This window comes from Molossus molossus, unplaced genomic scaffold (assembly GCF_014108415.1).
Source record: "Molossus molossus isolate mMolMol1 unplaced genomic scaffold, mMolMol1.p scaffold_m16_p_4, whole genome shotgun sequence".
In the NCBI taxonomy this organism is placed as follows: domain Eukaryota; kingdom Metazoa; phylum Chordata; class Mammalia; order Chiroptera; family Molossidae; genus Molossus; species Molossus molossus.
The window spans coordinates 46,638,277-46,655,138 of NW_023425377.1; the positions used below are offsets into that span (position 1 = coordinate 46,638,277).

Consider the following 16,862-nt stretch of genomic DNA (forward strand, 5'->3'; position numbering starts at 1 on the left):
AGACAAATACTGCTCTTCTAATGGTAGTAGTTATACTTTTATGTAAATTGCTGTAACTAAATGCAGTGTTATCCTAAATCCTTGGAAGAGCAATTCATGGAAGGGGGGGGGGGAGAGTTAGCTTTGAGGGGAGGATAAGGAGGGGGATAACCTTGGAGCAAGGGATATTTCTCAGTAAGACAGACCTGGGTCGACCTGCTCACTAGAGGATTCACTGGCCCTGAGAGCAAGGAAGGAGGTGGCCAAGTTAACCTTTACATTCATTGCAGCTGTTTTGTACAGTGCCATCTCAAATGACCTCAATGGTAGTAGATAAGAATGCAAACGAGAGTTCTGAAGAGCAAGCCAGATAGGAGAGATTGCAGATTTAGCTAACCTTTATTGAGCACTTACTCTGTGTACCATTTAAAGAGTTGCAATATTCTCAGCTAATAATGGGCATGGTTGCATATCTCATAGGATTGTTAAGGAAAATGTGGTGAAGATGGCTAGCATAGTTCCAGACACAGAATAGGAATAAATGAGTGATAATGAGGAGAAAAATGGTTAAAAACTAGAGTTAAAGAAACAAACATTGAGCCTGATCAGTGTGGCTCAGTTGATTAGGCATCGTCCTGTGCACCATGAAGTGTCTGGTTCAATTCCCCATCAGGGTACATGCCTGAGTTGCAGGCTTGATCCCCAGTAGGGGACATGCAGGAGGCAGCCAATTGATGTTTCTCTCTCTCTGTCTCTAAAAAAAAAAAAAAACAACACAAAAAAACCCAAATAAAAACAAAAGGAATAAACATTGATTATCGGTGTGAGGTAGGACTCATTAATTTATTCAAACATTTTTCTACTGTATGCTAAGGCACTACACTGGGTCTTGGGGATAGAGAGGTATGTCCCCTTCCTACCACACAGATAATTCTCTCCTCAAAAGAAAGTTCCTTTAAAAAGAGAATTACAACCTGTTGAGTTCTAAAGAAATTAATTTGGGAGGAGTTTGAAACCAGTGACTGGGGTTATTGAACCTAACATTTTCCTTGTCTTATCTGTTTCACCTCTCTTCACTACGTGCTGATAACCAAATACATTATTGCTGAGGCAAAAATGGTATCAAAGCAAATGCAATATCTTCAGCCCAAACTGCTGATTCTTTCTGAACAAAGCTGGCATTGCAAAACTCATTGGCACTGTAATGGGAATGAATATTGAGATATATTTAGCTTTTGACTCACATTGAAACCAGCCCTATCAGTGTAAATTAGAATAGTTTTTTGAAGTACATTTTGTCAATATGTATCAAGAACTTTAAAAAATATGCATATTCCTTGGCCCATAATTTTAACTGGACCATAAAAGGGGGGAAATCCTAAATACAGAGAAATTTTATAAACAGAAATGTTCATCAAAGTGCTGTTTTAACATCGGAATATGAGAAGCAGCTGTAACATCTATATATAAATTGTTATTGCCCATTAGAATATTATATAACTAGTAATATGGTTATAAAGACCAGTGCATAAGGGAGTATTTGATATACTAAGGGTGCTCAAAATTGTACATATCTAGGAGAGAGGAGTCTCAGAGAAAATAAAGCAAGTTCCCAAACCTTGACTGTGCAGTGATGTGGAGAGATGGGTTCCCAACTAGGACAGAAAACACCAGAAGAATCCCACAAAGATCAAAAAGCAAAGGTAAATGGCCTGGCCGGTTTGGCTCAGCGGTTAGAGCATCGGCCCATGGACCAAAGAGCCCTGGGTTCAGTTCCCGCTAAGGGCACATACCTCGGTTGCAGTTTGTCCCCAGTCCTGGTTGGGGTTGTGTGGGTGGCAGCCACTCGATGTGTCTCTCACATCAATGTTTCTCTCTCTCTCTCTCCCTCCCTCTCTCCCTCCCACTCTGTCTGAAGATAAAAATGCAAAAAAGTGTCCTCCGGTGAGGATTAAAAAAAAAGAAGGAAAGAAAAAAAAAGCAAAGGTAAATGGATTCTTCTTGACATATTTATAGTCTAGAAAGGAGAAGCAAATCCCATTAACCAGATACTCCTATAATTTAGGAAAAAGTTTGGAAAGGAGGTTGAATCAGTACCCTAAATCCTTTTCTTAGAGTATGGGGAACTAGAAAGAAATATAGTAAAATGTAAATTAATTGCATAATAGTGTTTGGGACCACAGGGAAACCTCCCCTTTTCTCAGTCTTTCTCTAGTATTTAAAGTTTCTTTACCTAACTTATACTAGGTTAAAAAAAAAAAAACTTAAGGAAAACCTAAGTAGCCAACCCTATCAGAGTTATGAGTGCAGCTGTTTTGAGACAGTGCCTAATGAGTTCAGCATGTTTTTCATTTGATCCTTTGGATGGATCATTGGCTATCCTTCTGGCTAGCACTGAGGTCAGCAGTCCGTCCCCGTATGGTGCATTCAGCATTATGATATAATAATTAAAAATGCATTCATCTTTTTTCCCCCAATCTTTTTTTAAAGTGTGTTTTTACTGATTTTTGGAGGGAGAGAGAGAGAAACATTGATGTGAGAGAGAGAGAATGCGATTTGCTGCCTCCTGCACATCCCTAACTGGGGATTGAGCCTACAACCCAGGCGTGTACCCTGACTGGAAATCGAACTGGTGACCTTGTGGTGCATGGGATGACACCCAACCAACTAAGCCACACTGACCAGGGCTTCTCTTAATCTTTTAAAGTGCTTTCCTTTGCCAGAAATAATTTTTTTCTCACAGAGATGAGCAAAATTATTTCAGCATTTTTTCTCATTCTTTGTAAATGACACTTGCTTAAACCTACCTTCATATTTCTCTTCCATCCCACATATTTGTTATCTGATCCTATTGGCCTCTACCTTTAGAGTATACCCCAAATTTATCCTCATCTTTCCCTCCTCACTGCTACCATACTATTTTCAACCATCATTTTCTTTCCTTTGCACTTCTGTATAGTCTACTTGCTGATGTCTTGCTCTCTTTTATGCCCTCTAATAATTCTCACAGCAGCCAACTGATTTTTTAAAAAACATCTCATGATTGTGACACTTCAGCTGAACTTAGAGTTAAGGCTCTGGGTCAGATTCTCAGCCCTGGCTGTTCATTAGAATACTTGGGAGCTCCTCCCCCACCCCCCAGGAAAAATATTTTACCTATGCCTAGGATGCACATTCAGAGAATCTGAATAAATTGTTTGGAGTGGGGGGTTTAGACAGCTGTAGATTCCCCTCAGGTGCTTCTCATATATAATTAAGGTTGAGAAACACTGGCCTAGATATCAGATGTTCTCTTCCTTGACTACTTCTCAGACTTTATCTGTCAACTTGCCAAGTTTGCTTTACTACTTTTTTATTTTTATCCTCACCTGAGGACATTTTTCCATTTTTTGTTCAGATAGAGTGGGTGGGAGAGAGAGGAAGAGACAGAGAGAGAAACATCGACGTGAAAGGGACACATTGAGTGGCTGCCTCCTGCACAACCCAACCAGGGTCGGGGACAAACTGCAACTGAGGTACACGCCCAGGTCTCTCTGGACCACAGGCCGATGCTCTAACTGTGGAGCCAAACCGGCCAGCGCCGCTTTTTCACTTTTTAAATAAATTTTTTATTAGAATAGATTTAGATTTACAGAAAATTGCAAAAATAGTACACAGATTTCCCATATACCCTGCACTCAGTTTCCCTATTACATATTATTTTGGTGCACTTGTCACAATTAATGAACCGATATTGATACATAATTATTAACTAAAGTTTATGTTTTATTCAGATTTCCTTAGTGTTTACCTAATGTCCTTTTTCTGTTCCAGGATCCCATGTAGAATGCCACGTTTCATTTAGTAGTCAAGTCTCCTTAGGCTCCCTTGGCTGTGACAGTTTCTTAGACATCCTTGCTTTTGATAACCTTGACTGTTTTCAGGAGTACTAATCAGGTGTTTTGTGGAATGCCCCTCAACTGGGATTTGTATAATGTTTCTCTCATGATTAGGCCAGGGTTATGGGTTTTGGGGAGGAGGACCATAGAAGTAAAATACCTTTACATCTTACCAAGGAAGGGTATGATCCATCAACATGATTGATCATTGTTGATACTGACTTTGATCACTTGCCTAAGGTAGTGTGTCAGGTCTCTCCACTATAAAGTTATATCAGTATGGACCTGTGGATGTTTAGTTTGTAATTTGGATTATAATTTGTTACTACCCTATTATTGTGGGGTTTTTTGAGCACTTCCTTACTTTCTGGCACTACAAGATTCTCCAGGTTCATCTTGCATACATAGTTCCTGCCCCAGTCCTAGAATCAGCTACTTCTCCAAGGAACCTGGTTCCTTTTTTTGAACTGTGGTATTAAAAATAGAAATCTGGGCATTATGTGTGTTTGCTTTGGGGTGCATGTTGCTTCTTGACCCTTTCAGCTGACAGAGGAAGGACATACAAGTCTGTGTACTAAGCACACTAATTCTATATGTAACCATTTAATATGTTTTTATTGATTTTTTAGAGAGGAAGGGAAAAGGAGAGAGAGAAACATCGAGAGAAAAACATCGATTAGCTCTTCCTGCACGCCCCACACTGGGAATTGAGTCTGAAACCTGGGCATGTGCCCTGACAGGGAATCGAACCAGTGACCTCTTGGTGCATGGGTCAACACTCAGTCCACTGAGCCACACTGGCTGGGCTATATGTAACTATTTATATTAAGCTAAACATGTGTTGATTCAGATGTCTCCAACTGTAATCCATTACCACATGGATTATTTTAGCCTTTTTTCCCTTTGGGTAATCTGTAACTTCCCACAATGAGAAAACTTGCCCCCATTGTCTGTTTACTTAATTGTTCAATTCCGATAGCTAGCTAGCTTCCAAATTAATACATGGGAAACGACTTTATTATCTAGAGAACAGTGCTTATGTGCAGCCCTTTTTGCTTTTAGTCTTACAAACTCCATTTATTTCCAGTTACTTAGGTTAGCATCCCCCACCCCCACCACCCCCTTCAATGAGGTTGTTTCATGTATTTGTAATACAGTTAGATTCTTTTGTAACAATCTGTGTGTGTTCCATCCTGGGATCATCTGAGTTTCTAAATTATTTTTTAAAATTTATGTACTTTAAGGTTCACTTTGCTGTATTTCAACAAATGCAGGGTGTCATATATCCTTTTGTCTGTAGAGTTTTTGCATTTGTTGTGCTTCTGTCTAAAATACTCTTCCTGCATGTTTTCCAGTCGCTGTACCCTTGTTTTTTCATCAGCTAGATCTCTGCTGAAATGTTATCTCCTTGGAGAGGCCTTCCTTGAGCACCCAATCCAAAGGGATCCCTTAACCTAAAATTTTGTTCATTTATTTGGTGTGTGTGTGTGGTTTGTTTTGGTCAGTCTCTCTAGTAGGATAAAAACTTAATGAGAGCAGGGACTATATCTGTATCCTGGATGTATAGAATGCTGGATCAGTGAATATTTGTTGATACATTCCTAGGTGTGTCCAATGCATGTTTTTTTTTTAACATTTTTTTTTCTTTATTGATAGAGAGACAGAGGAAGGGAGAGGGTGAGAGAGAACATCAATTGGCACCTCCTGCATGCCCCCCACTGGGGGTTTGGCCCACAACCTGGGCATGTGCCCTGACTAGGAATTGAACCGGTGACCTCTTAGTGCATGGGTCGATGCTCAACTACTGAGCCACACAGGCTGGGCCCAGTGCATGTTTTTAATTCTTATCAATAGTGATTGAAAGCATGCTTGTTTGTTTGGGCTTCCAGCTCACCTTGATTCACTGCTACAAAAGGGTTTGCTTGCAAATTAGGTTAAGTATTTCAGTATATTGAAGATGTGCAGTTACCCTGATTGTTCTCTCTTGGAATGTTTATAACCTTTTTAAAAATAAAGTTGTTGTTTTTTTATTTCCTTGTTTTTGTTTTGTTTTTGTTTATCCTCACCCGAGGACATTTTTCCATTCTTTGTTCAGGTAGAGTGGGAGGGAGAGAGAGGAACAGAGAGAGAGAGAGAGAAACATCGATGTGAAAGGAACACATGGAGTGGCTGCCACCCACATGACCAACCAGGGCCGGGGACAAACTGCAACCGAGGTACGTGCCCTTAGCGGGAACCGAACCTGGGTCTCTCAGGACCGCAGGCCGATGCTCTAACCACTGAGCCAAACCGGCCGGGGCTATTTCCTTGTTTTTGATAATCCTCACCAGAGGATATTTTTCCATTGATTTTTAGATAAAGTGGGCATGGGGAGCGGGGAGGGGGGGAGTTGCTCACACACATTGATGTGAGAGAGACATCGATTGGTTGCTTCCCGCATGACCTTGACTGGGGCTGGAGATCAAATCTGCAACCCAGCAACCCAGGTACATGCCCTTTACTGGGAATCAAACCTGAAACCCTTTGGTCCTTGGGCTGATGCTCTAACCGCTGAGCCAAACTGGCCAGGGCAAAAGTTATTTTTTTTTGTTTAATAAGTGACTTATAATCTCTACTCCTATATAAAATTGTAAAATACCATGGATTTCCAAGCCTGATTGTACATTGGAATCAGCTGTGAAGCTTTAAAAAATCACTGATTCCCCAGCTCCATTCCTTACTTGCTGATTTCCAGGAAGATTGTGCAAATTTGTGGAGTTTTTTTTTCCAGTTTGTTAAATTTATTGGGGTAATATTAGTTAATAAAATTATAGGTTTTAGGTGTACAATTCTGTAATACATCATCTGTGTATTGCATTGTGTGTTTATCACCCAAAGGCAATTCTCCTTTCATCACCATATATTTGGCCCCCCTTTACCCTTTACTCCCCCGACCCCCTTTCTCTCTGGTAACCAACATACTGTTGTCTGTGATTGAGTTTATTTGTCGTTTGTTCATTTGTTGCTTTCAGTTTTATTTTTATTATTATTATTTTTTTATCCTCACCTGAGGACATTTTTTCATTTTGTTGTTCAGATAGAGTGGAAGGGAGAGAGAGAGAGAGAGAAACATCTACGTGAAAGGGACGCATCAAGTGGCTGCTACCCGCACAATCCAACTAGGGCTGAGGACAAACTGCAACCAAGGTACATGCCCTTCGCAGGAACTGAACCCGGGTCTCTTGGGACCGCAGGCCAACGCTCTAACTGCTGAGCCAAACTGGCCAGGGCTGTTGCTTTCAGTTTTATATCCCACATATGAGTGAAATTATATGATTCTTGACTTTTTTGTCTGACCTATTTTTGGTAAAGAAGTATTCATTGCCCTGGCCGGTTTGGCTCAGCGGTTGGAGCGTCGGCCTGCGGTACAGAGAGACCCGGGTTCGGTTCCTGCTAGGGGCATGTACCTCGGTTGCAGTTTGTTCCCGGCCCTGGTTGGTCGTGTGGGTGGCAGCCACTCGATGTGTCCCTTCACATCGATGCTTCTCTCTCTCCCTCCCGCTCTATCTGAACAAAGAATGGAAAAATGTCCTCGGGTGAGGATAAAATAAAAAAAAAGAAGTATTCATTTAATTAATTAATTTATAAAAATCCTCATCCTAGAAGCCTTGGCTGGTGTGGCTCAGTTGGTTGAGTGTCATCCCATGCACGAAAATGTCATCGGTTCAATTCCCAGTCAGGGCACATACCCAGGTTGTGGATTCAACCCTCAGTTGAGTTGTGTATGGGAGGCAACTGATTGATGTTTTTCTCTCACATCAGTGTTTCTCTTTCGCTTTCTCTTGCTCCCCCTCCTCCCTTTCCTCTCTAAAAAAAAATCAACAAAAGCAATTTTTTTAAAGTCCTCACTGGCCCGGCTGGTGTGGCTCAGTGGTTGAGTGTCAATCCATGCACCAAGAGGTCACTGGTTCGATTACATGCCCTGGTTGTGGGCCCAATCCCCAGTGGGGGACATGCAGGAGGTGGCCAAATGATGTTTCTCTCCTTCAAATCAATAAAGCAACAAAAAAGAAAGAAGGAAAAAAAGTCCTCACTGGGATATGTTTATTGATTTTTTTTAGTGAGAGGAATGGAGAGGGAGAGGAAAAAAAACATTGATGTGAGAGAGAAACATTGATCAGTTGCCTACTATATGAGCCCTGAATGGGGATTGAACCTGCAACTTTTTGGTGTAAAAGACAATGCTCCAACCAACTGTGAGCCACCCAACAGGACATTCTGATTTTGCTTATGTTCTCAAGATCCATCCATGTCGCAAATGACAGTGGCAGTATTTCATCTTTTCTTGAGGCTTAGTAGTATATATGTACCACATTTTCTTTATCTAATTATCAGAGGACACCTTGGTGGTTTTCATGTCTTGGCCACCGTGAATAATGCTGCAGAGAACATAGGGGTACATATATATTCACCAATAAATGTTTTCAGATTTTTCAGGTACATACTCAGAAGAGGGATTGGTGGGTCATATGGTAACTCTTAATTATGGTAATCCTTAACTTTTTCTTGAGGTACCTCCATACTGTTTTACATAGTGGTTGTAGCAGTTTACATTTCCCTCAGCAGTGAATGAGGGTTCATTTTTCTCCACAGCCTCTCCAAAACTTGTTATTACTTGTCTTGATAATAGCCGTTCTAACAGGTGTGAGGTGGTTTTGGTGTGTATTTTCCTATTTGCTAGTAAAATTGAGCATCTTATCATATATCTGTTGGCCATTTGTATGTTTTCTTGGGAGAAGTGTCTCCAAGTCCTATGCCCGTTTTTTTGTGTTGTTTTTTTTTAATCCTCACCTGAGGGCATTTTTGCATTTATCTTGAGATAGAGCAGGAGGGAGAGGGAGGAAGAGAGAGAAACATGGATGTGAAAGAGACACATCGAGTGGTTGCCATGCACACAACCCCAACCCAGGCCGGGGATGAATTGCAACCGAGGTACATGCCCTTAGCGGGAACTGAACCCGGGTCTCTCTGGTTCATGGGCCAATGCTCCAACCGCTGAGCCAAACTGGCCAGGGCCTATGCCCATTTTTAATTGGATTATTTGGAGGTTTTTTGTTATTGAGTTATATGAGTTCTATATATAGTTTGGATATTAACCCCTTGTTGCAGGTATTGTTTGCAAGTATCTTCTCCCATTTGGTTGGTTGCCTTTTTGTTTTGTTGGCAGTATCTTTTGCTGTGCAGAAGCTTTATAATTTGCTATAGTTCCATTCATTAATTTTTACTTTACTTTCCTTGCCTTTGCAGTCAAATTCATAAAATCCTCTCTGAGACCAAGGTCCATAAGTTTAGTAGCTATGTATTTTTTATCTGTTTCATTGTTTCAGTTCTTTTTTTTTTTTAAACTTTTTTTTTTTTTTTAATCCTCATCCGAGGACATTTTTCCATTTTTTGTACAGACAGAGTGGGAGGGAGAGAGAGGAAGAGAGAGAGAGGGAAACATCGATGTGAAAGGGACACATCGAGTGGCTGCCACCCCGCACAACCAACCAGGGCCGGGGACAAACTGCAACCGAGGTATATGCCCTTAGCAGGAACCGAACCCGGGTCTCTCCGGACCGCAGGCGGACGCTCTAACCACTGAGCCAAACCGGCCAGGGCTTGTTTCAGTTCTTATATTTAGATCTTCGATATATTTTGAGTTGATTTTTATATATGATGATGAAGTCTAGTTTCATTTTTTTGGCATGTGGCTTTCTTTTTGTTTTGTTTTGTTTTTTGGTTAATCTTCATCCAAGGATATTTTTTCCACTGATTTTTAGAGTGGAAGGGAGGGAGGGGGAAGAGAGAGAGAGACAGAGACAGAGACAGAGACATCAGCTGGTTGCCCCCTGCAGGACCGCAACCAGGGCTGGGGATTGAAACTGCAACCCAGGTACATGCCCTTGACTGGGAATCAAACCCACAACCTTGGTGTATCGGAACGACTATCTAACCTACTGAACTATCTGGCCAAGGTCTATATGTAACTTTCTAAATTTCCCAGCATCATTTATTTAAGAGGCTTTTTTTTTCCTCTTTATTGTATCTTTTTGGCTCCCTTGTTGAAAATTATTTGCTCATATGCATGTGGATTTATCTCTGGGTTTCCAGTTCTGTTCCACTAGTCTGTGTGTCTGTGTTTTTTTCCAACACCATGCTGTTTTGTGTGTCTTTTTTTAATTAAAAAAATTTTTTTTTATTAATTTGTTTTTGTTACAGATGTTTCTCATATTCCCCCCATTGACATCCTCTTCCCCTTCAACACCATGCTGTTTTTATTATTGTTGGTTTGTAGTATAATTTGAAATCAGGTAATGTGATACCTCTGGCTTCGTTCTTCTTTTTTTCAGGATTACTGTGGGTATTTGGGGGAGAGTTTTTGTGGCAAATTTGTGTTGTTTTTTTTCTCCTCACCCAAGGATATTTTTCTATTTATCATCAGATAGAGTGGGAGGGAGGGAGAGAGAGAGACAGAGAGAAACATCAATGTGTTAGAGCCACACTAACTGGTTGCCTCCTGCACGACCTGACCAGGGCCAGGGATAAACTGCAACCAAGGTAGGTGCCCTTGACTGGAACTGAACCCGGGTCTCTCTGGACCCCAGGCCGACACTCTAACTGCTGAGCCAAACCAGCCAGGACCAAATTTATATTATTAAGAGACAGCTTAACATTAGTCCGAACATTTGGAGTTACAAAACCCAAGGGTATTAATATACAATGAGATTTGACGTAAATGTCTAGAGGATTTCAGTTTATAGCTATGATAATTGATCTTTATACACAAAGGTCTTTTTAACTTGGACTAACTTTTTATGCAGCTTTTTTTGGGGGGGGGAGGGTACATGCCCGTAGCAGGAACTGACCCCGGACTTTCTGGTCCACAGACCGAAGCTCCAACCGCTTAGCCAAACTAGCCAGGGTTGTCTTTTTTGTTGTTGTTGTTACATTTATCTTCAGACAGAGTGGGAGAGAGAGAGAGAGAGAGATGAATGTGAGAGAGACACATCTATTGGTTGCCACCCGCATGACCCCCCCAACTCGGGCCAGGGACGAACCGCAACTGAGGTTCATGCCCTTGGCCAGAATCGAACCTGGGACTTGTTGGTCTGCAGGCCGACGCTCTAACTGCTGAACCAAACCTGCCAGGGCTTTTTCTGCAGCTTTTTAAGCCCTTACTGTGTGCTAGGTACTGGGGAGCATTCTGTATAGATGAATCGCTGACACTGCTGTCCAGGAGCCTGCATCTTCTGGTAAGGCAGTGGAGTGAGTATAATAATCATTAAAAAAAGGTAGAACATAATAAGTACATAAGAAAGGTAGAAAACGCCTTGGCTGGCCAGCTCAGTTGGTTGAAGCATCATCCTGATATGCCAAGGTTGCCGGTTTGGTCCTGGGTCAAGGCACATACAAGAATCAACCAAAGAATGCATAAATAAGTGGAACAACAAATCTCTCTGCCTTTTTCTCTCTCTTCCTACCTTCCTCTCTCTCTTTCTGCCTTCCTCTCTATCTAAAATAAAAATAATCTTTAAAAAATAAAAAGGTAGAAAACAAATAGGGCATTTAAAGGCAGAGTGGGCCCTGGCTGGTTTGGCTCAGCGGTTAGAGCATCAGCCTGTGGACCAATGAGTCTCAGGTTTGATTCCAGTCAAGGGCATGTACCTCGGTTGCAGTTCGTCACCAGCCCTGGTCGGGTTGTGTGGGAGCCAATCAGTCGATGTGGTTCTATCACATCAATGTTTCTCTCTGTCTCTCTTTCTCCCTTCCTCCCACACTATCTGATAATAAGTAGAAAAATATGCTCGGGTGAGGAATATAGATAAATAAATAAATAAATAAATAAATACAGAATGGTCATTCACGCTCTGAGAAGAAGGTAAAAGTAGAGTTCAGCTCTTAGAGAGAATGTTCAAAGGCATCCCAGTCTTCTGAAGTGGGTTAAAAGGAAATGGAAATGAAGGGGGAGCCTATTATAAGCCAGAAGGCAATAGCCAAATTAGTAAGAGGGCTGGATCTAGAATTCAGACTATCAGAGCTATCAAAGCTAGTGGTTCTCTTAGAGTTCTAGAGTTCTTAACAGAGCTTTTCAGTTTCAGTATGAAATTTTTGTAGCATTTTAAACAACAACAAAATATTAGCAAAGTTTATTACCTCTGGTATAATTTTTAAAAATAAATAATTGCAGCCCTGGCCATTTTGGCTCAGCAGTTAGAGCATTGGCCCCGCAGATGGGAGAGTCCTGGGTTCAGTTCCCTCTAAGGGCATGTACTTCGGTTGCAGTTTGTCTGCAGCCTCAGTTGGGGTTGTGTGGGTGGCAACCACTTGTGTCTCTCTCACATCAATGTTTCTTTCTCTCTCCCTCTCTCCCTCCTGCTCTATCTGAAGATAAATGCAAAAATGTCTTCTGGTGAGGATATACATACATACATATATATAAATAAAACAATTGCAGCCCTGGTCGGTTTGCTCTGTGGTTAGAGCATCGGCCCACAGACCAGTGACTAGTGGGTTCAGTTCCGGCCAAGGGCATGTACCTTGGTTGTGGCTCAGCTCAGCCCCTGGTCACGGTCGTTCGGGAGGCAACCACTCATGTTGCCTCTCTCATGTCAATGTTTCTCTCTCCCTCTCTCCCACTCTCCTACTCTGTCTGAAGATGAATAGAAAAATATCCTCGGGTGAGGATTTAAATAAATAAATAAAAGAGTAAACAGTTGCATACCTAAAGAATTCAAACTTTAGGGTGTTTTTTTTTTTTAAGCTCTGGAAAGGATATCTAATCCAAATTAAATCCTTCCTATTGCACATAAAGGAAACTGAAATCCAGAGATTAAACATGTCTAGTCTATGGTCACAGGCAAAAACTTTAGTCTCCTGGCTTATTAGTGCATGTTACCGCATTCTTGTCAGGTTGAGATCTGTTTCTTTCTCCTGTTGTTTACTGGTTGTTAAGAGGAATTTCTTAAAGATGAAGACTATTATTGTATTCATCTCTAGATCCCTTGGACATTGTAAGAAATAGACAGTAACAATAGACATTTGTTACATGGAAGAATAGATGGATGGATTTGGCATTTGTATTAGAACTTGAAGGAGGGCAAGGATTTAGCTCTGTGGAAATTCTGGTCACTAGATGTCTGTGTGAAATGTTAGATTTGTTGAGTATTGGACACATAAAGGGAAGTAGTGAGAAAATATTCTAGAAAGCTAGGTTGGGGCCACATTATAGGAACACTTGAATACCAAACTAAGGATTTTGGAATTTATTATTAAATCAATTGAAAAGTTTTGAGCAGAGGAGTGATGTGCGCGTGCACACACACACACACACACACACACGCACAACAAATAGGAAGAATAGTTAGAAGGAGGAAGAGAAATTAATTGTTTTGACAGTTCACTTAAGGTGTTATAAAAGCTTGATTAAAGATGCTGGCTGTGGGGATGTGGTTACAAATGTAATATAGAAAATGGTCAGAACTTGATTACTGTTGCGTTGTGGAGTTCAAAGGATAGAGTACTCAAAGATGAGGCTCAGATTCCAGGTGTCATCTTAGCCTGTATATTTGGGAGGGTGGTTGTATCTTATCACATATAGTGGTTTTAATGTTATACTTGAGGTATTGCTGCCACATTTGGTCGAAATATTGAATAGACTATTTATTGAAAAAGTGTTCCAAACTTCAGAAGAGATGGTGGGTCCAGAAATTAAATTAGGAGTCATCTGAGTAGAAAGGGTGGTTGAAGGCTAAGGATTAAATGAGATTGCCAGGGAGGGAGGTGTAGCGTCAAAAACTGAGGATGCATCCTTAGAGAACTTCTATGTTGTCAGGGAGGAAAGAAGAGGAGCCAGAGAAGGAACTTTGGTTAAAGACAAAGTGAAACCTGAGACTAGTCCAAGGAGAAGGGAGTAGGGAAACACTTGAATTATAGGTTCTTTTTTTAAAAAAAAATAAGTTTTTAATTGATTTTTTTTTTAAAGAGAGAGAGATAGAAACATCGATGTGAGTGAGATACATCGATTGGCTGCCTCCTCACGCACTCTGCAGGGGATCCAACCTGCAGCCTAGGCATGTGCCCTGACCAGGAATCGAACTGGGACCTCTCAGTGCATGGGATGACGCTCAATCCACTGAGCCACACAGTCAGGCTAAAGGCTCTTTTTAATAAAAAGTTGTACACAGTTCATATTGTAAGCTAGGTTTATGCCAGTAGGAAGAACAATGCAAGTTAATAAAAGTCATTATATTTTACAGGAAACTTGCATTATTATATCATTATATATTATAAACAGAATAGTAGTAATTTTTTTTCAAATCTGCACCCGAGGATATTTTTTCTATTTATCTTCAGATAGAGCGGGAGGGAGAGAGGAAGAGAAAGGGAGAGAAACATCGTCAATGGAGGGAAACATAGACTGGTTGCCTCCCACATGACCCTGGGTCAGGAATGAACTGCAACCCGAAGTATGTGCCCTTGGCTGGAATTGAACCTGTGACTCATTGGGCCACAGGGCAATGCTCTACTGTTGAGCTAAACCGACCAGGGCAGAATACTTGTAATTTTTTTTTATTTTTTATTCTCACTCGAGGACTTTTGTTCAGATAGAGTAGGAGGGAGAGAGAGGGAGAAACATCGACGTGAAAGGGACACATCGAGTGGCTGCCACCCATACAAACTGCAACCGTGGTACATGCCCTTAGCGGGAACCGAACCTGAGTCTCTCTGGACCACAGGCTGATTGATGCTCTAAACGCTGAGCCAAACCAGCCAGGACAAATAGTTGTAATTTTAAACATGAATTTGAGATGAGAATATTAGTCAGTTGTCTTCTTAATTGAAAACCTTGAAGGTTTTGGGTTTTTTAAAAAAAAATTTCTGTATTGATTTTATTTTATTTTATTTTTAACCTTCACCTGAGGATATTTTTCTATTTATCTTCAGATAGAGTGGGAGGGAGAGAGAGGGAGAGCAAGGGAGAGAGACAGAGAAACATTGACATGAGAGAGACATATCAACTGGTTGCCTCCCACACGACCTCCACCAGGGCCAGGTATGAACTGCAACTGAGGTACATGCACTTGGCCAGAATCAAATCCCTGACTCATTGGTCCATGGGCCGAAGCTCCAACCACTGAAGCCAAACCAGCCAGGTGTTTGTTGTTGTTTTTAACCCTCACTCAAGAACATGCTTTAGAGAGAGGAAGGGAGAGAGAGAGAGAAACATTGATGTGAGAGAGAAATCTCCATCGGATGCCTTCCATACTCGCCCACACTGGGGATCAGACCCACAACCCAGGTTTGTCCCCTGACCAGGAATTGAACTGGCAACATTTCAGTGCATGGGGTGATGCTCCAACCAACTGAGCCATTCAGCCAGGCGAAGCCTGAAGGTTTAAAAGGCAAGGAATTTTCATTTTTTGTTCTATCTCTGATATAACTAGATAAATTCTGAATAGTGAAGTGTTAACATATTTGACCATCTACCTTCAGTACTTTTTAGTGTATTTTCCCAGAGGTATTCATAAATATTCGATTAGGGATAAAAATATCTACAAATGTACTATTGGTTTTTCCCTAAGTCACTTTTTGTTTTTATCCTTTCCAGGACCTGACTGGCATAGAATCTATGGATCAGTGTCGTCATACCTTGGAACAGCATAACTGGAACATAGAGGTATAAAAGAATTTACTCTGCACTTCTTTTTCCATGGTCTGATAATGATTCAAAGAAATGTGTTTTTCCACAGCAGGAATCTTTTCTCTTAGTGGATTTGTTTTTCAAATTTACAAATTGTTAACTCTTTAAAAATGAATGTGTGGCCCTGGCCAATTTGGCTCAGCGGTTAGAGCATTGCCCTGCGGTCCAGAGAGACCTGAGTTCGGTTTCCGCTAAGGTCACGTACCTCGGTTACAGTTTGTCCCCCGCCCTGGTTGGGGTTGTGTGGGTGGCAACCAGTCTGTGTCTCTCTCACATCGATGTTTCTCTCTCTTCTTCCCTCTCTCCCTCTCACTCTATGAATGCAAAAAGTATCCTTAGATGAGGATGAAAAAAAAAAAATGAATGGTCCTGGTCGGGTTGGTTAGAGTTTCATCCCAATACTTAGATGAGGATGAAAAAAAAAAAATGAATGGTCCTGGTCGGGTTGGTTAGAGTTTCATCCCAATACTTGAGTTCTATCCCTGCCCAGGGCACATACAAGAATCAACCAGTGAATGCATAAATAGGTGGAACAACAAATCTCTCTCTGTCTCTCAAAATCAATCAGTAAATAAAAAATGAATGTGTGGAAAAGGTGAAGATTTATGATCATAGTTTATAAAATCATAGAAAAGATAGTGACCAAATTCCTCAATATAGCACCACTCCCTGTTTTTGTTTTTGTTTTTTATCCTCACCCGAGGACATTTTTCCATTTTTTGTACAGACAGAGTGGGAGGGAGAGAGAGGAAGAGAGAGAGAGGGAAACAACGACGTGAAAGGGACACATCGAGTGGCTGCCACCCGCACGACCAACCAGGGCCGGGGACAAACTGCAACCAAGGTACATGCCCTTAGCGGGAACCGAACCCGGGTCTCTCCGGACCGCAGGCGGACGGTCTAACCGCTGAGCCAAACCGGCCAGGGCATAAAGGACAGATCTTTTTTTTTTTAATCCTCACCCGAGGACATTTTTCCATTTTTTGTTCAGGTAGAGTGGGAGGGAGGGAGAGGAACAGAGAGAGAGGAGAGAGAAACGTCGATGTGAAAGGGACACATCGAGTGGCTGCCACCCGCACGACCGACCAGGGCTGGGGACAAGCTGCAACCGAGGTACGTGCCCTTAGCGGGAACCGAACCCGGGTCTCTCTGGACCACAGGCCGACGCTCTAACCGCTGAGCCAAACCGGCCCTGTTTTTGTTTTAATGGCTCTTTGGGAAAACTATTGTTTTTTATGTGTTTGGTTTATAACCAGATACCTTAACGTGAACCTTTTTATTAC

General features: G+C 41.5%; 1 protein-coding gene across 6 annotated transcripts in view; it reads left to right on the forward strand.

Moving 5' to 3' along the window:
- FAF2 (Fas associated factor family member 2) overlaps window positions 1-16,862 on the forward strand; it is a 71,854-nt gene that overhangs the window by 15,682 nt on the left and 39,310 nt on the right. For 5 of the 6 annotated variants that reach the window (XM_036239713.1, XM_036239714.1, XM_036239709.1 and 2 more), the window contains one exon: window positions 15,487-15,555. In XM_036239713.1, coding sequence (XP_036095606.1) covers window positions 15,487-15,555 — 69 coding nt within the window. Of the gene's footprint in view, window positions 1-15,220; window positions 15,281-15,486; window positions 15,556-16,862 lie in introns of those variants that run through there. The other variant, XM_036239712.1, reaches the window with a different exon arrangement.